Raw genomic sequence first — 19,082 nt, forward strand, 5'->3', positions numbered from 1 at the left:
CCCCACAGCTGCAGCACCCTCCTAAATAAGACTTCATCTTCTCCTTCTTAACGCCCCTCAACGTCTGCCCACAACCCTTAAAATAAAACCTCGACTCTCACGTGGACTACACTGCGTGGGATGATTATACGGGGTCCCTCTCCTGCACCCGACCCCGTCCCCAGTCAGCTCTTCAGGACATACTCGGTAACTCCGGGAAACGCTACAGGGGAAGTTTAATCATACTGGAGCGCAGGGTGAGCGCCAACCCAGAACGACAGGGCCCTGCCCGCTCCCTGAATCTTGTTTCGAGCCATTCTACCCGCCACTCACCGTCTTGGCACGATGGTGTCCTTTTGCTCCCCAGTCTCGGGTGCCAGCCTGTTCTTGTCCCTGGACCACAGCACTGCCGTTTTCTGTGCCCCCCGCATTATCCCTGCCCTACTCCCCAGCCCAACCGTGCTCCCATCAGATCCTCCCCCTCCTCCTGCACCTTCAGACCCGCAGAGCAGGGGTCCCTCCATCCACACGGTAGCAGCGACCACATCCAGACTTCTTGTCTGCCTCCTCTGACGGGCTCCATGGGCCCTGGAGCCCTATGTGCCCAGGACACAGCTGTGCTGCACAAAAATGCTCAGGAGGTTTAGTGAATGAACAAGCATATTAGGGAAACTTGACCAAGAATCCAAGTTCTCCACTTAAAGATAGTTGTTAGGGTGCCTGGGTGGTTCAGCCAGTTGAGCATCCGACTTCGGCTCAGGTCATGATCTCACAGTTCGTGGGTTCGAGCCCCGCGTCGGGCTCTGTGCTGACAGCTTGGAGCCTGGAGCCTGCTTCATACCTGTGTCTCCCTCTCTCTCCAACCCTCCCCGACTCACGCTCTGTCTCTCAAAAATAAACAGTAAAGAAAAAAAAGATAAGTGTTTCTGTAAATAAGATTAATTGGGGTCTCTTAATTGCAGTAGTGAACGATCAGATGGGCCATTTTAAATATACTTTTGGGGGGCGCCTGGGTGGCGCAGTCGGTTAAGCGTCCGACTTCAGCCAGGTCACAATCTTGTGGTCCGTGAGTTCGAGCCCTGCGTCGGGCTCTGGGCTGATGGCTCAGAGCCTGGAGCCTGTTTCCGATTCTGTGTCTCCCTCTCTCTCTGCCCCTCCCCCGTTCATGCTCTGTCTCTCTCTGTCCCAAAAATAAATAAACGTCGAAAAAAAAATTAAATATACTTTTGGAAGGGCGCCTGGGGTGGCTCAGTCAGTTAAGCGTCCAACTTCAGCTCAGGTCAAGATCTCACAGTTCGTGGGTTCAAGCCCCACGGCGGGCTCTGTGCTGACAGCTCAGAGCCTGGAGCCTGCTTCAGATTCGGTGTCTCCCTCTCTCTCTGCCCCTCCCCTGCTCACACTCTGTCTCTCTCTCTCTCAAATAAACACACACAAAAATAAAACCAGAAGTTCTTTGAAATAATAAATGAATCTACTTTTGGAGCAGACTTTCAGAATGATCTACTCTAAAAATAAAGACAGTCTATTCTGTCCCCGTTCCTGAAATTGCTACTACTGCACAACATTTGGATACGCAGCACTGGAAATTTAAGTGAACGTCAAAAATAAGTTGAAAAGTCTTTGGCTCTATGTTCATTTCCTTTACTAGCCCCAGAGAGGTAGCAAAAATCAGTTGAGTGACTTAGGTGTCCACATAAGGTGTCTCAGTTTTGACGCCGTTGATGGGGGATGCACTCAAATAGCAGCCAGCATGCAAGAAAGAAAACAAAGCCCCGGGAGGTGCAGGACTCTGTCCACTAGTGAAACGTGAGCTCCCTTGTCTATCGCCTGGCCCCAGAGTCCCCCCAGCACCTAGCTGTCACTGAGTCTCTTCTTGTGTGTTTGGGGACAAATGGCTAAACCCATAATCAAGTCTCTGAACAGTTAACACTAATGATGTAAGGTCCCTTTACTGCCAACTCTTGCTGGGATGAGCTAATAAACCATACATTTCAATACTTTGAGACAAATGCTGACTTTTTGAAAATGGAATTTCTTTTCTTTTTTAGTCGCGTATAGTGGTCATTCAATGTGACATCAGTTTCAGGTGTACAACGCAGTGATTCAACAGATTTGTACACAACGCTATGCTCACCACAGGCGTGGCTCCCTTCTGTCCCCATACGTCGCGGTTACAATATTCCTATATTCCTAGTGCTGTGCCTTTTATACCCGTGACTTCCTCGTTCCATAACTAGAGACCTGTATCCTCTTAACTCATTTTGCCCAACCTCCTATCCCCCTGCCCTTCTGGCCACCATCAGGATTTTTCTCTGTATTTATACGTATGCTATTTTGCTTTTTGGGTTTTATTTTTTCTTTTGTTTTCAGATTTCACTTAGGAGTGAAACCACATGGTATTTGCCTTTCTCAGTCTGACTTATTTCACTGGGCACAATACCTTCTAGGTCCATCCATGTTGTCTCAAATGGCAGGATCTCATCCTTTTTTTGGCTGCATAATGCTCTGTTGTGTATGCACACCACATCTTCCTTATCTAGTCATCTACTGATGGACACTTAGGCTGCTTCCATACCTTGGCTATTGTAAACAATGCCGCCATAGATGTAGGGGTGCATGTATCTTTCAAATTCGTGTTTTCGTTTTCTTTGGATAAACATTCGATAGTGTAATTATCGGATCATATGGTCTTTGTATTTTTAATTTTTTTGAGGAACCTCCATACCGTTTTCCACAGTGACCTACCAATTTACATTCCCAGCGACAGTGTACAAGGGCTCCTTCTCCACATCCTTGCCAACACCTGTTCTTTCTTGTCTCTTTGGTTTGACCCCTTCTAACAGGTATGAGGTGATAGCTCATTGTGGTTTTGATTTGCATTTCCCTTATTAGTGATGTTGAGCATCTTTTCATGTGTCTGTTGGCCATATATATGTCTTCTTTGGAAAAAAGGGCAGTGTTAAATATTTTTAGTGTTTTATTTATTTATTTTGAGAGGGAGAGCGAGAGAGAGAGAGAAAACGAATCCCAAGCAGACTCTGCGATGTCAGCGCAAAGCCCAATGTGGGCCTTAATCCCACGAACCATGAGATCATGACCTGAGCCAAAATCAAGAGTCGGACACTCAACTGACTGAGCCACCCAGGTGCTCCAGGAAAGAGTTAATTCTTGAACTGTAGTTTACTACGGGTCAGCACAATCGTACAAGCGTATGGGTTAAGGCAGTGATGACATTTCTAAATAATGTGACAACAGCTGTGACAGTGGTGCATATTTTCATAATTCACGTTCCTACCAACAGCAGAGACGACGGAAGAGAAAGGAAATAAAAAGCATCTACTTTGTTCCTGCCCCCTCCATCCCCCCACCTCCAACTTCAGGAGGTGATAAAAACTAGAATTTTATTCCCTCCCTGCCAACCACAGGTATTTCCATTTTCACGCAGGTAACAAAGCTGGTCGCTCTGTTCACACAAGGCAGTGCTACCGGTACGTAAAAGGGGCCAGGCAGGTAAACAAGCAAGCAAACAAACAAACAGCCAATTAACCAACCAACCACACCCAAAGTGTCCCATATCTGCGTGGGTAGGTCTAAACTGCACACACTAGCTGTGGTGTAGGAAGAAAACCGGGCGTTGGCGGGAAACTCTTCCTTTCACTAAGGAAATGGAAGGCTGGACAGACACGGAGCCTACTGGCCTCTAATTCCATCCCAAAGTAGAACTGGGCTATGGCAGGGGCGCCTGGGTGTCTCGGTCGGTTGAGCGTCCAACTTCGGCTCAGGTCATGATTTCACGGCTCGTGAGTTCGAGCCCCGCGTCGGGCTCTGTGCCGGCAGCTCAGAGCTGGAGCCTGCTTGGGATTCTGTGTCTCCCTCTCTCTCTGCTCCTCCCCCGCTCACGTGCTGTCTCTTTCCCTCTCTCTCTCAAAAATAAATAAACATTAAAAAAAAAAAAAAAAAGAAGCGGGCGATGGCAAGGAGAGAAGGGAAACCCAGGATCTAAGGACTCTCTCGGCTCTGCGCAGGGCCACTTTCCTCAAACTTCTGGCTACACCCAGTGAATGTGCTCCACTGTGTCAGAAGAGGCTCACACTCACCTCACCTTCCTAAAAGGGAGGTTTCCTCCAAGTCAAGGACTGACAGGTACAATTTAAGTGACAAAAGTCTGAAGATGTTTTGAGCTTAGTATTACTAAACAATTTACAATTATTCAGAGGCCCAGGCAATTGATTACCAGTATGTTAATGTGCCTACAAAACCATGTCCCGTGATATTTCTATGGGCTAATATAAAAATCACAAACATAGGGGCGCCTGGGGGCTCAGTCGGTTAAGCAGCCGACTTCGGCTCAGGTCGTGATCTCGCGGTCCGTGAGTTTGAGCCCCGCGTCAGGCTCTATGCTGAAAGCTCCGAGCCTGGAGCCTGCTTCTGTTTCTGTGTCTCCCTCTCTTTCTGCCCCTCCCCCGTCCGCGCTCTGTCTCTCTCTGCCTTTCAAAAATGAATGTTAAAAAAATTAAAAAAAAAAATCACAAGCATAAAATGGTCTTTCAAATTGTTCCTAAAAAAGATACAGAAATACTCAATAGTTGAAAGAATCACAAAATACCTGTGAGCAAAGTATACATTTAAGGTTCTATATCCATTAGCACATTAACTCTACAAAGGAAAACGAGGGGCATTTTTTTTTTTCCCACATCCCATTACTCAACAGTCTATTTTTTAAAACCGGCCCTTCCTTCTTCCATTTCTGATATACGCTACCTCTCAGAGCTTTATTGCTCAAAGGCTGTTTCATCCAATAACATTACACCCAGATCTTATTTTCCCTAAGTGTTCTACTTTTCTAGTATCTCTGAATGAGGGAAAAATATTATAATTTATTCTCACAGAGAAATGAAATCAGCAAACATGAGACCATCATTTTATAGCTAAGTCACTCTTTGGCAATAAACACCAAGAGAGGAGACTTCACTCTCTGCTCTTTTGAGCACGGGCGTCAAGAGCTCTGACTGAGCATTGGAGGCCATTTAGATGGACACATGACCTTGACCCTCCAAAGAGCTACAGATGCCACGTTCACCTGAGCCTTTGATGTCCTTCCTTCTTTGGACTCACTGCGTCTTAGGCAACAGAGAACTCACAGGAGGATCTCGAACTGTAACCACAGTCTGCCACTTGTCACACCCCACACCTCCACATCTCCACCCTTAACCTAGAATTCCCACTTACAAATTATTCATTTTTATTACAGCTTCAGTACACAAAATAATAGACTTGTCTCCTGCCGAAGGCTCATGCGGCTCCCCCAGGGACTAACCTACAGTACACATAGGCCAAATGACTCCTTATTTGTCCTAATTATGTTTTCTTGATGGATTATAAATAGATTTTAAGCCTCACTGATATCATAAGACAAACTGATGAACAGTTTAAACAATGGATAGAGTGGCTTTGTAATCTGCACGCTTAGGCTGTATTATCGAAATCTACATCCTAAGAAACAGAGTTGATGGAAAAGCACTTTGCTTGACTCTCTTAACTATTTAACAGAAAGTACTGTAAGAACACTGAAGAAGACTAATACAAACTCTAAGAGGTAGAAGTCAAAGGGCAAAGGTAAAAGAATGAGGACTTATCCACCAGTGTTCATTAGAGCTACGTTTTATTTCTATCACATGTACTGTTACTCAAGATAACAATCCTCAGGAAAGTTCCACAATAAGCCTAAACATTCAACACTTCACTTTATGTCAGGCTCACTAGTCTAACAGAATTGTATTGATTTGCTTCTTCATTCGAAACCTTCCAAAACCCTCTCCAGAATTAGAGCATTCGTGGCTACTAACAGTGGCGACCGCCATCTCGTATAAATAAATAAATACCTTTCAGCTGAAATAAGTAATCTGTGTTGAACTTAGAGCTCCAATTTCAAGGGCTTACTTTCCTTAGAAGCCAGAGAAAAGGCTCCTTTGGTCTTCTGAAACAGAACATACTTTAATATCAGATCTGAAAAACCCACATAAGAAAAGGATTTAATCAAACACAGTTGCAAATACTAAACAGGAGGAGGAGGAAGGGGAAGAAGAAGGAGGGGAAGAGGGAGGAAGGGGAAGAAGAAGAAATCATTTTGCAGCACGTGACTGTAAGCCCTCTGGGGCAGATTTCATCTTCTTTGGGATGCGGCTGTTTGGGACGCGTATAGCAGGTGGATGAAAACAAACAAGGCGCAGATCCATTAAAGATATTCAGGCCCAGCTCAGCTCCCATCGCCATGAAGGTGCAGCAAGGGGCAGGTGTCGTCACTGAGCTGAAGACTGCTCCAGAACCGGGAGCTTCCAGCTGAACCCTTAGGCACTAAGAAACTTAACAGACGACAGTCACCGAGGAGCAGCTGCAGACAGGTGACTACAAACTCAAAGCACAAGTGAAAGAAAAGGGAAAAGGGACGTGGGCACGAACAGCGTGCTCTGCACACAGTGGACAAAACGAACGGACGTTAGTGCCTCTCAAGTACAGGGTGGGTACCAGATGCCCAAAGACAGGATGGTGACAATCTCCATGCTGCCATGAAGCTTGCACTTCCTACAGAGATCGTACTGGTCTCCTTAAGTAGTTCATCAGCATCATCTATGAGTCAAAGTTTGGATTTAAATGGAGAAACAGGCTCATCGATAATCAGGCCTTGGAACACGTCCAGTGGGAACGGCAGAAAATAAATGCTTGTTACAAAACAGCTCTACGGGGCTGGGTTTGCACAGCAGAACACCCAACCAAATCCTGTATGCCTGGGCAGAAGAAATGCTTTAATGTCAACACGCACAAAAAAACTTTAAATGATACAATAAAGCTCTAAGAACAGAAGCAGACCCCCTCCCCACAACATATACACACAAAGCCAAAAACAAAAATACAAGAAACCAAAAAAAACCGCTGTCCAAGATGACCTAGAATGGGGGCACCTGGGGGGCTCGGCCGGTAAGAGTCTGACTCTCGATTTCGGCTCAGGTCACCCATCATCTCAAGGTTCACGAGTTTGAGCCCTGCAAAGGGCTCTGTGCTGACAGTGCAGATCCTGCTTGAGATTCTCTCCTCTCCCTCTCTCTCTCTGCCCCTGCCCAGCTCACAGGCTCTCTCCTTTCTCTCTCTCAAAATAAACAAATAAACTTGGGAAAAAAAAAAAAAAGATGATCTAGACTGGATTCTGGGCCCAGTGTCTCCACTGCACCCTCCCAAGACCAGCTTTCCCTGAAAACACAAGGGAGAAATACTGCTGTTCTCACTGTTGGCTGACTCATCGAGGGATCCACAAACCTTGAGACTCTTTCTTTCCTTTACTCTCCAGGATGAATGCTAAACAAAGTAAGGTTCCAACAGATCCCCAGGAAAAAAACCAAACCAAAACAAAATGAATTCTCAAAAGTGAAGAGAGGCTTTTCTGCACCCATGCTCCCGGGGGTTCCTGGTGCTGGAAGCAGGTGCCCTGGACGTGCAGAACAAGGTGGGCGAGTTCGTGCACCTGTCCGTGCTGTGGAAGTGCTCTGCCAGCAACTGCATCTTCGGGGCCAGGGACCACGCGTCCGTCCAGGTGAATGTGGCCCAGGTGGACAAGGTGACAGGCAAGCTCAACGGCCAGTTTAAAACCTACGCTATCTGTGGGGCCATTCACGGGATGGGGGAGTCAGATGACTCCATCCTCTGACTGGCCAAAGCCAATGGCATCGTTTCAAAGAACTTCTGACTCTAAAGGATCACGGATGTGGAATATTTTTCATTAATAAACAGCACCTCCCCTGCCAAAAAAGTGAACAGAGGACAGGAACCTGCATGTGTCCCTGCAGAACCACCCAGCAGTTCATCTTCAAATCCTTTTCACGTACATCACTCCCAAAGCACCACAGCTCACAAGGGAAAAGAGTCTGAACTTCATATCAGATCGATGGGATTGTGCCAGAACCAGAAGAGCCTCAGACGTGAAGCAAAGCAAACTTTGCAATATTCAAGAGAAAGGGAAATTTCCTATAAGCCTCAGGGAACCTTTCCCAGAAGGTCTCAGGGTTGCTGAGAAAGGAAAGATTCTGTGGGTCGTTATACCAACGAATTCAATGTTGCCGTCCTTAAAGGTCGTCAGCTACATTTAGGTTTAGTTTTCCAACAAACCAAAGGGAAAATGTCATTCAGGGATCAGAATGAGGAAGAGCTGGGAAGAGGGCATTCTGGGAAAGCAGCATCCCACTTACTGAGCTTAACGATGGACCATGGAAAGTCCTGCCTGCCTTCCAGTAGCATCTGTATCCTAACACTGCATGATACACACATGCTCTACCCAACTTTTTTTCAGGTTAACATTAGGGTTCTATTGCTAAAGCTGAGTTTTATGTTTTTTTCCCTCTTATACTGAAAGTCCTTCTAGTGTATGATAGCTAAGATTATCAGAGGAAAAATAAATGCTAAGCCAAAGAAGGAGCACAGGAAAAGATTAAACCAGTAGGTTAGGTTAAAAGACTTTTCTATATTAAGTAGAAAGTATGCCAAATGAGCTGCTTTAATTCCTACTCTGACAAAATTGAACTGGTTCCCTCTGTTGGGAGTGCAGAAAATATATAACATTGTTTCCAAATCATACAACTTTATACTGCTTAAGACAGTTACTTAAACTAGACTACCTAAGGATATTATATAAACAAAACTCAAATATTTATAGTTTCTCAGACTACTAAACTTTTCAACACCCAATCCACATGTTAATGACATCACAGACCTAAATGCTCAAGCTTCAACAAAAGGGAAAGTCAGAAACATCAAGTACCAGAACATGCAAACTTATTTTGTTTCAACGTGATTCTTTAAAGTTCCTTCCAAACATGGGGCGCCTGGCTGCCTCAGTTGGCTAAGCCACTGACTTTGGCTTAGGTCACGATCTTGCAGTTCATGAGTTCAAGTCCAGCTCTGGGCTGACAGCTCAGGGCCTGGAGCCTGCTTCAGATTCATATTCTCTCTCTCTCTCAAAAATAAATACACATTAAAAAAACACTTAAAGTTCCTTCCAAACAAAACAGATATATGATAGCAGCATCAGGGTGGCTCAGCTGGTTAAGCAGAGGACTCTTGATTTCAGCTCAGGTCATGATCTCACAGTTCATGAGGTCTAGCCCCACGTAGGGCTCTGTGTTGTCAGCATGGAGCCTACTCGGGATCCTCTCTCTCCTTTCTCTGCCCCTCACCTACTCATTCTCTCTCACTCTCCCTCAAAATACATACACTTAAAAAAAAAAACAAACAGATATGTTATGAAAGCTGGATATCACTGATGTCAAAAATTATTAAATAGTTCATTTGTAAGTAGTAATACAGATAAATCAAATTACTTGTAAGTAGTTTTGAGATTGATCATTTTTTAAATGTTTTTTATTTATTTTTGAGAGAGAGAGAGAGTGCACAAGCAGGGAAGGGGCAGAGAGAGAAGGTGACAGAGGATCCGAAGCAGGCTCCACGCTGGCAGCAACGAGCCCGATGTGGGGCTTGAACTCACGAACCCTGAAATCATGACCTGAGCCAAAGTCGGAAGCTCAACCCACTGAGCCACCCAGGCGCCCTGAGACTGGTCATTTTAAAATACTCCCAAGAACACCACTTCAACAGCCAAGTAAACTTAAAAGAGTCACTGACAAAAACATACACTGACTGATTCAGGTTCATCTATAAAATGTCAAAAATATCTGTCCTATCCATTGAACAAGATGGTTAAAAATGAAAATCAGAATGAGATAGTGTGTAAAAGTACATTTAAATGATAACATATTGTGAATTGATAAGTAGTACAGGTTGCATAAAGAAGAGTTAAATACGAGTAATGTTGTAACTTGGTATCATAAATGGGTAGGAGACAAGGTGTCATTAACCAGGAGTCTAATCTGACTTCACCCACTAAGAACGAGCAACTTCATCATAATACAAACCACTAAGGCCCACTGAACCCCATTTCCTTATTTGGAAAGTAGCAGAATTAGAGCAGCGAAGATCTGAAGTCCCTTTCACTTGGCCACTTTGATTAGCAATATTTAACAAAGAAATTACTGCTTTTATTAATGAGTACCATTTCACATTACTAAATATTCTCATTATTTGCCACCACGTGACAAGTCAATCCCCCACGTTTTCTAATGCAGCAGACACAGCAGCGATCTACCTTTGTGGATCTGCATGCAGACCTGGAGAGTTCAAACACTATTACATACTCCTGCACAGGTCAAAGGTTAAATGAGACGAAGACACATTTTATCCCTCATTTATCAGACTAGTGAGCTGAAGCTGAGATTAAGTCATCTGCCAACAGCTCCCAGCTATAAGAGTAGCCGGATTGGGAAAGCAGGCACAGGGCTCTTCCCAGTTACGGATAACTGGGCATCTGAAATGAAATATAACCGAGCCAGTCATGTAATGGCCCACCTCCTGGGGAAGAAAGGCAGGTAATCACTCATTCAACACATGTGCCGTTCTCTCTGGCTGCCAGGGACACAGAAACGGAAAAAAAGAAAACTCCCTGGCCTCATGGAGCTTACAGCGTGGTTGGGGAAGGCGGGCAAAGTGAGTATACTAACAGTGGTAAGTGGTGTGGAGAAAGCTCAGGCACTGAAAGGGATACACAGCATGTGTCTGGCAATTTGCAATTTTCTTAAAAGCCTGCTGGACGCCTCTTAGAGAACTACAACAATAATGCATCTAAAGTAACCGTCCTTAGCATTTCCCCAAACAGGGAATCCTTTGGGTACAGGGAACACTCTGACCTCCTGATTCCAGTTTGATACGGATTGCTCAAACCTCTCAGCTGCCAGCTAGGCGCTGTCCATCCCACTGACCATCCAAATTCCATACTAACAAAGACTCCCCCCTACCCCCATCCCACCTTTACATCCACAAAGAGTGCAGGGAGATTTACAAAACACGGCCAGAAGTTAGGAGACCGCTTGGACTGCTTCTGAATTAGCACAGGTATCTCCTAATGCAAAGGTTAAAATGGAGTTTGGGGGCTGAGTTCTGCTGGGACAAAGCAGTAAGAACACCTTACACTTCATTTTGCTTTTTCTGACCTGTCAATTCTAGTGACAGTGTCTACTATGAGTCTATATTTAACCAGCTTACTGGACAGTTTCTTCAGCTTGTAGCGTTTTCCCCCCTCCCTTTTATTAAAAGAGCAACCCAGTTTGCAAGAAAGTTGCTCTACGAAACGACAGTCCCCTGCAACATCCGGTATACCTGGTTAAGCACTATCTTTATCAACCTTTAATTAATTAACCTGGTTATTGAGCTGGCATATCAGGTTAAGCTTTGTTTCACTCAAGTTTTAGAATGCCCTCTGAGTCTCTCAAAATCTCACGATCCTCCGTTGTGACCGCATCCTGAGAATTACAGTAAGAGCTCTAAAATTAGCTGCAGCTTATTTTAACGTGTGTCCATAACGCACAGCCCTCCTTTTACATGCAGCGCCCACTGGGAGTGTAAGAAGTCACGTCTGACAAGAACTTCGGCCTTGGGGGGGTCGATCGCTGATCCTAGGGACACGATCCCGCGGGGCTTCCCCTCCGCCCACAGCCGGCGAGGAAGTGTTTGTTTGGCTTCTCCTCGGGAGAGACGCGCCCGGCTCGCTTCGCCGCGCCGGCCCGGCCCACTGCGCGATCCGGAGGCGAGCGGCGGGCAAACTTCAGCCGGGCTCCGCCGGCCGGGCCCCGGCGAGGCCCCGCCCTGCTCGCGGGTGCGGGTGCGGGTCCCGGGCCGGCCCAGGACGGCGTCCGGGGGCGTCGGCGGCCCGGAGGCCCGGGCGAGCGCCGGGCGGTGGGCAACGGAGCAGGGAGGGCGGGAGGGCAGCGGCCCGGCTCCGCGGGGGTCGCCAGGGAGCACTGCCCCGGCTCGAGGGCGGCCGAAGCTAAGGGACCGTCCCGGGGGGCCCGGCAGGGTGTCCGCCGGCAGGGACAGCGCGCCGGGCGGTGGCCGGCCTGGGGGTGGGGGGGACCTGGGCGGCTGGTGGGGACCAGGGGCTCCGGGGACACGCCCGGCCCGGCCCGGCCCGCCCCCGGGCTCCGGGCAGCGCGGCCCCGCCCGGCCCGCCGCGGCCCGGTCCTCACCTGATGTACGGGCTGGCCGCCGCCAGGATGTTCTTCTGCACCGGGATCTCCTCCCCGTCGAGGACCAGGTGCGCGTCGCAGAAGCGAGACTCCTCGCGGAAAGAGCTGAGCGCTCGCAGCAGACGCGCGGCATGCTGAGGATCGGACACGGCGCTGCCCTCTGCCATCGCGGCGCCCGCTCGTCAGCCGTCCGGTCCAGCTGCCCCAGCCGCCCCGCGGGACCCCTCGAGCTGCCCGCGTCCGCGCGCGCCCTGCCTGCACAGTCCGCGCGCGCGCGCGCCCGCCCGGCCCGGCTCTCAGCGCTCGGAAAAGAAGCGGGAGCCCCCGGAACGCGCCTGCGCCATCCGCGGCGCTAGGGGCTGGCGCCTTTAAGGAGCCGCGGCGTTGCGTCATTTCTCCGCGACGCCCCCGCGCCCTCGGTCCCTCCCTCTCGCCCGTAGTCGCCGGAGGCAGCCAATCAGAAGCCTCGTTCCTCCGCTGGCCCGGCTGGTAGCGGTCCCCGCGCAACCCGGGGCTGTCGTTCGCCGGGAGCTGTAGCTGCTGCGGTGGAGGGTGTGCGGGCAGGCTGGGACTCTGTGGTTAAGCCCCGGGCCTCTAGCGCCGCGAGTCTGAATCCGAGCCTCGGCTTCCCACTCAGTGGCTGTGTGGCCATGGGTAAGGCGTCCATCCTCACTTTCTCCATCTGCAAAAGGAAGGTGATGGCTTCTCAGTGGTGTCGTGGACTCTTGTGAGCTCTCGCGTGTAAGCAAGGGCGCAGTAGGTGTAGCTTTTATTATTCCTGAAAGAAAGGGCGCTTCCCAGGTAAGAGCGCAGACCCCAGAAAGCAGACCCTCAAAAAGAGCATTTGGTTGCAGGCTAGGGAAGGAGATGAAGCAGGCGAAGCTGGAGAAGCACGCAAGAAACCTTATATTTTGCAGGGCCTCCCTGTCGACGGTAAGGAGCATGGTCTTGATTCTGTAGGGGTTAGGAACTATGAAAGCGTTTGAAACGGGGTGTTTTATATAGATGACCCAGCTGCTGCGTGGAGAATGAGGAGGGTGGTGCTAAAGCAGAAAGATGCTTAAATAATTGCAGTACTTGAAGGAAGGGTCTGGGGACCTAAATCGAAGGATCTTGGTGTATGTAAGTGGATATTAATGGATGCTTTTAAAGAAACAGGCAGAATTGTGAGGGAGAGGGAGTCCTGGACAACGTTCTGGGTTGAGTAACTGCGTGGATGTTGGTACCCATCAGACAGGAGACGCTGAAGGGGTGGAGGGCATAGAGATCAGATGTCCACATAGGACTAGGTTCCCAACCCCGTGAAGATCAAGGATGTGACAGGAAGCAACTTTGAGTCAGCTCCGTCCCCAGGGCAAGCCCATATGGTCTGAGGTCCCCCCCGCCCCCGGGGAGTTTAAGGGCACATGGGAATGTGGAATGTAGCCACCGTTTTGTACAAACACTATGTTGTTTGTACAACCTAATTGTACAAACATTAGGTCATTTGTACAACCCTCAATAAGCTTTTAAAGAATTAAGCAATTTTTCTGAAGGATTATTAATTAGGACCAAGCACCTGAAGAATGAACAGCATTTCAGATAAGGCAGGCTGGGGTTTTCACTGAATCCGTTCAGTCTTTTCTTTCAACCAGCTCAAAAGGTCCAATGCAGCAATGGGTCTTTGCCCTGAACTAGCGAAGGCTTTGGAGTCGCTGGCAGAAGAGTAATTGGGGAAAAGGAAGTTATTAGTGGAAGGTCTAGACTTTTCCAGTTCCTTCTTCAAACTCAGCTTAGTGTTTATGGGTGAAATAAAAATGTCTAGGGCTGGCTTCAAAACCAGATGAAGTGGGTGAGGGTACAGATGAATCGAGTGTCTATGAGTTACTAATTGTTAAAGCAGGTTGTGGGTACTTGGAGTTTCGTTGTACTAGTCTCCGTATTTCTGTGTATGTTGTAAAATGTCACAATAAAAATAAAAAACAAGATAAGCAGCTCAGACTTCTCCATGATACCTGCCCCATATCCCTGGGAGCGGTCGACACTCCTTTCCCCCAGTTGTTGTTGTACTTTGAAACTGCTCTGGCAGGTAACTTATTATAAATGGGTTTCTTTATCCATGTCACCTGCCAGCTTATATGTTTCAGTGGCTCGATTTCCAGGTGCTAAGCACAGTGCTTGGCCCTAGCAGTACTCAGTGTCATTCACTGAGCACTACTAGGAGGGATGCATGGAGGGATTAACAAAATTGTGAATAACAAGCACTTAATAAATGTTTTCTGAATTTTATCTTTTCTGTTTTTAGTTTATTTGTCTTCATTCTCAACTGGGTTGCTGTTGGGATCAAAAATGATGTATGTGACAGAGAGAGTTCTCTACAATGTAGATATTTGATAAATACGTATTAATTGCTTGGAATGTTGGTTTACTCTCCCAACTATCAGAAGGTTCCAAAACAAAGAGTTCAAATAACAGAATCACCCTCAGGTAACCAGTTTCCCCAGAATGGGGGTGTTGTGTTAGTTGAAATAACTGGAAGTGAGTGGGGATTAGTCAGGTAGGCTCTTCCTGGTAGAGGTGAACATTCTCTGGCATTTTGACAGAAGGAAGGAAGGAAGGGGTGGAGGGGTAAAACACCTGGGCAGAGGGTTGTAGACAGACCCGCATCAACCAGGGAAAAGTTGCTGGCTTGAGACGGTCAGATCAGCAAAAGACCTCATAGATGCTTTCAAAAGCACCCCCGCTGTTTGCAATATTTACCACCATCCCACCCGCCTGAATAACTCATCTTTCAAAACCAAGCACAAACATGACCTTCAAGGAACCTCCAAACAGCCTTGCAGGGCAGAGTGCCCGTGCTGTGCCATGTTCCTGCTTTCTGGGCTGCGCTTTATCCCCTTACCACACTGTAATTAACCGGTTTCTTTGTTGGTTTGCGAGCTCCTCCAAGGTCGGAGCTGTGTTGAATTCACTCGTGTTCCAAGGGACTTGCACAGTGCCTGGTACTTCATAGATGCCCCTCGAGCGTTTTTGCATAATTAGTTAGAGGTAGCAAGTTGGGTCAATGAGCACAGTAGGCAGGATGGAACACAGCAGGATGGCAGGGAGCTGAACACCCTGTCTAGAGCAAGAGGCTGCCCCTCAGCCCTAGCTGACTGCCCCATGGGATAAGGACCCCGTGGTGCCAAATGCAGGGGTTTTTCAAGAGATCTGAAATTCACATGTCAAATGTCCCAGGTTTTCAACATCAGCCACCACTTCCATTTGGGAGAAAAAGATAAAGCATGTGTCTACAGACACCTTCTGGCTTTCATTCGTTTCCTGAAGTAATCAGAAAACCATCTTGGTTTACCAAGAGGGGAGTTAACAATCAAAAGAATGCTAGGTTTTCAATCAAGTGTTGAGTTCAGCTCAGGTGCCACGAGAAACCCCTGCCTTGTGTAGGAAAGCAAGAGCACCCACACGTGGGAGGAAGGCTTGTGGGGCACAGCCTGCAGGAGCCACTCCCGGTTAGACCTTGGACTGTTGTGTAGCCTTTCTTGTTATTGCTCAAACTGTGCCGCCCGTGATACTGTTTACGGCCATCAGAAGGGTGTCTTTGGTGTGATTGTTTCCCTGCATTCCATAGATTTCCGACCTCAGCTGTTGTGAAACGAGTCATTTGAGATCCGGTATGGTCCCAGCCATGTCAGTCTCTGGGACTAAGTGGCCCCTCCTGCTTTAGTGGCTAAACAACCCCCAGAGAAAGAATTTTCTCCTCCCCCTCCTCCTGTTGGGAGACTAAAAAGGGTGTTCCCAAGATATCAGCAGAAGTCATTCATTCAACAAATATCTATTAAGTAACTGCCATGTGATACATTGCAGATTCAATGATGGTGAAAACAGACATGGTTGCCTCAGTGGATCACTGCAGAGACTTTTTACTGTCTTTGTGATTTTCAGGAAGCACATGTATCATTTCTACAATCAGAAAAAAACATTTTCTTTCCATTTGCAAAAAGCTGGGTGGGAGGAGGGGAACTCTAGGTTTATCTTGCTTTGAACAAAGAGCCCTTGAAGAAGAGAAGGATCACCTTGGAGTTTGAGGTTTTGGTTTTTAGTAAGTGTTGGAAAGAGGAGGGAGAGTCCAGTAAAAAAAAAAAATAATAATGCAAAGAAAACAACAATAGTTAGGAGGCTCTTGAGAAAACACTGGCTCTCAGATTCAATTTATTGGAGAGGACACCGAAGCAAGATGAGCCAAGGACTCAGCCAAGGTCGTACATGCGACCTAGTCGGAGAAGAACACAGGCCTCGAGCTCCTGCCTTCCAGCCCTGTAAGCTTTTCCATTACACCAAGTTGACTCTTCGTAAACATGAATTTGGTTGAGACAGTCCCTTCTGATTCATTTGAAGGCGGTCTTCACATATTTTATGGGTAAGTCTGTCATTTGTCCAAATCTATTTATAGCTCCTTTCTTTCGGAAAATCTAAGCTCTTCCAAATTGCTGAGTCAGAGAACATCTCAGTATTTATAACTCTAGAGAGTCGATTCCATGTATTTACACAATATTCAGAGAGGTGTCTCAGAAACCAGTGAACTAATTAAGTTGTAATGAAGACAGTGAGTGTTTCTGAGCAAATCTATGCTATACTCCTCAGCACCCAGTGCAGTGCCTGATACACAGTAGGGGCTCAGTAAATATTTGCTGAAGGAATAAATGTTAGTAACTAGGGAGAACTGAGATTTTTCTGTCCGTAAGGGATTACTTCGGTAGCTTTCGAAGATTCCCCCACCGAACACCAAGCGACAGGCTGCTAACATCTCCAAGTGAGTATCTAATAGGCATCCACAACTATGAATTTAACTCTTGGTTTTACCGCTTCAACCTGCTCATTCCCAAAATCAGTGGCAGCATCATTCGTTTAAGGACAGAGGGCAGAAACTTAGGGACATCCTTGACCTCTGTCTCTCACACCCTTCATCCAATTCCCCAGCAAACCCTGCAGCTCTTTGTGCAGACTGTGTCCTGAATGCAGCCTTAGCCTCACAACCCCTGCCAGTACTGCTCTGGGAGAGCCACTGATCAACTCCCCCTGGACTCCTGCGGCGGCCTCCCAGTGCTCCCCTTGCTTTTCTCTTGCCTCCTTATGAGTCCTTTCTCCCTATATGCTAATCAGATCAAGTTGCTTCCAAGTGCAAACTTTCCAATGGCTTCCCTGTGGCTTACAAAAGCCCTATGTGAGCTCTTCCTTCCTCTGTGACCTCATTTCCTATGACTTTCCTCTTCCTCAGTGTGCACTAACCAAACCAGCCTTTTTTTTTTCCCTGAGTTTATTTTGAGAGAGCGTGAGAGTGAGTGAGCAGGGGAAGAGGAGAGAGAGAGAGGGAGAGAGAGAATCCCAAGCAGGCTCCATGCTGTCAGCACAGAGCCAACGAGGGGCTGGATCCCACAAACTTCGAGATCATGACATGAGCTGAGATCAAGAGTCAGCCGCTTAACCAACTGAGCCACCCACGTGCCCCTCAAACCGGCCTTCTCGCTCTTGCCTGACCAAGCTTCACATACCGGGCCTTTGCACTGGCTGCTTTCTGAGCCTGGAAGTCTCCTCACATTCTCATAACTTGTTCTTTCATTCTACTTAGATCAGAGTTTAAATGTCAACTCCTCAGAAAGGCCTCCACCTAGCTAACTTCATTTTTCCTTGCTGCATAAAACTGTGTATGTTTATTTGCATATTGTGTATCTCCTCTGACTATAATACAAGCTTCATGAGGCCTGGTAGGAACTTACTGTTTTATTTATCACTGTATCCTCAGCCTCTAAAACAATGCGTGGAAAATAATATATGTAATAAGTATATACTTCTTGAAAGAAAGAAACGGAAGGAAGGTGGGGGAGGAGGAGAGGAAAGCTGGATCTTTTCAACCCTTGCTGCCTAACCTGACATTGCCAAGGTGGAGGAAGGTGAATTATTAAGAGTGACTCAAAGGACATGAAAGGAAAGTTACAAATCTTGGGACGTCACAATATAACAGCTCTGGGCACAGGCCAGCCCAATAGCTACTTTCAAACCAAGTTCCATGCAACAACCTTTACCATCCCCCTTTCAGGCAACACCCTCTTGGCACACTGTGCCCTTTAAATTTACTTTGGTCACTGTATGTTGTTGATCTACCCGAAAGCATACAAAAAGTACTCCGTCTCTGTTCCTCTCCTCGGATTCTGGTCACTACACTGCTGGGTGTACCACGAGCTGGTTTATCCTGCACACTTTGTATCTCATGAGTAATTTGCTCCACAGCTCTGTTCAAATGTCTGAAGTCGTCTCAGTTCCTTAAATTCACTGGATTTCCTGCCTGCCTGCCCGGAGTCTCTTTCTCTTGCCCTTGGAGACCCCAAGGAAGTGACTTCAGTCTGTCAACTGGGGGCAACCAGAGTCACTTCACAGAGTGGTCGTGAGGAGTAAACATGAGAAGACTGCAGTGAGGCACTGACCACTGACCATGGGGCGTGGCACGTAGTAGGCGCTCAGTACATGCTGAGCCTCATGTCTCTTGTCGCTGTCGCCACCTGGTTTTCAGTGGCATCCTTGCCCACCGCAGGGATGATCAGCTTTGAGCCGACTTGCACATCAGAATCTAGGCTCTTCCCCTCTGCAGTCAGGGCCCCAGCCACCATGTCCACACGGGTCTGGGTTGATGGTTTCTCCCTGATGTCAGTGCTCACCTCGACGTGGCCCTGGTCTGTCTTCTGACTCCCTCGGACACTTCCTTTTCCTGCTCCGGCTCTTGAACTGACCCCCTCGCCCCCATTCCAATCCTTTTATTTCATGCTGCATGTCTTTAGTTTTATTGTTTTAACATTTAAATTCACTCTTAGGTTTTTCAAAATACGGCAGACCTCTTCTTCAGCACTTTTCTAACACTTTAATATATTTATTATGTTTCAACACCTCTTTATTGAGGTATAACATAAAGTGCACTGATCTTGAGGGTACGGCTCAGTGAAGTGTCGCGTATGA

The 19,082-nt window shown here is 47.4% G+C and overlaps 1 protein-coding gene and 1 pseudogene across 2 annotated transcripts in view; one reads left to right on the forward strand and one right to left on the reverse strand.

Moving 5' to 3' along the window:
• Positions 1-12,468, reverse strand: part of GAN (gigaxonin) — a 63,426-nt gene extending 50,958 nt beyond the window's left edge. Inside the window, exon 1 of one of the 2 annotated variants that reach the window (XM_053211332.1) lies at positions 12,099-12,468. Coding sequence is in view for 1 of the 2 variants with exons in the window: in XM_027076275.2 (XP_026932076.1) it covers positions 12,099-12,265 (167 nt within the window). In the remaining variant the exon portion in view is untranslated. The remainder of the gene's footprint in view (positions 1-12,098) is intronic. The other variant, XM_027076275.2, reaches the window with a different exon arrangement.
• LOC106984007 (40S ribosomal protein S21-like) lies at positions 6,251-7,717 on the forward strand (annotated as a pseudogene).
• Positions 12,469-19,082: the final 6,614 nt, after the last annotated feature.

Source organism: Acinonyx jubatus, chromosome E2 (assembly GCF_027475565.1).
Source record: "Acinonyx jubatus isolate Ajub_Pintada_27869175 chromosome E2, VMU_Ajub_asm_v1.0, whole genome shotgun sequence".
Classification (NCBI taxonomy): Eukaryota; Metazoa; Chordata; class Mammalia; order Carnivora; family Felidae; genus Acinonyx; species Acinonyx jubatus.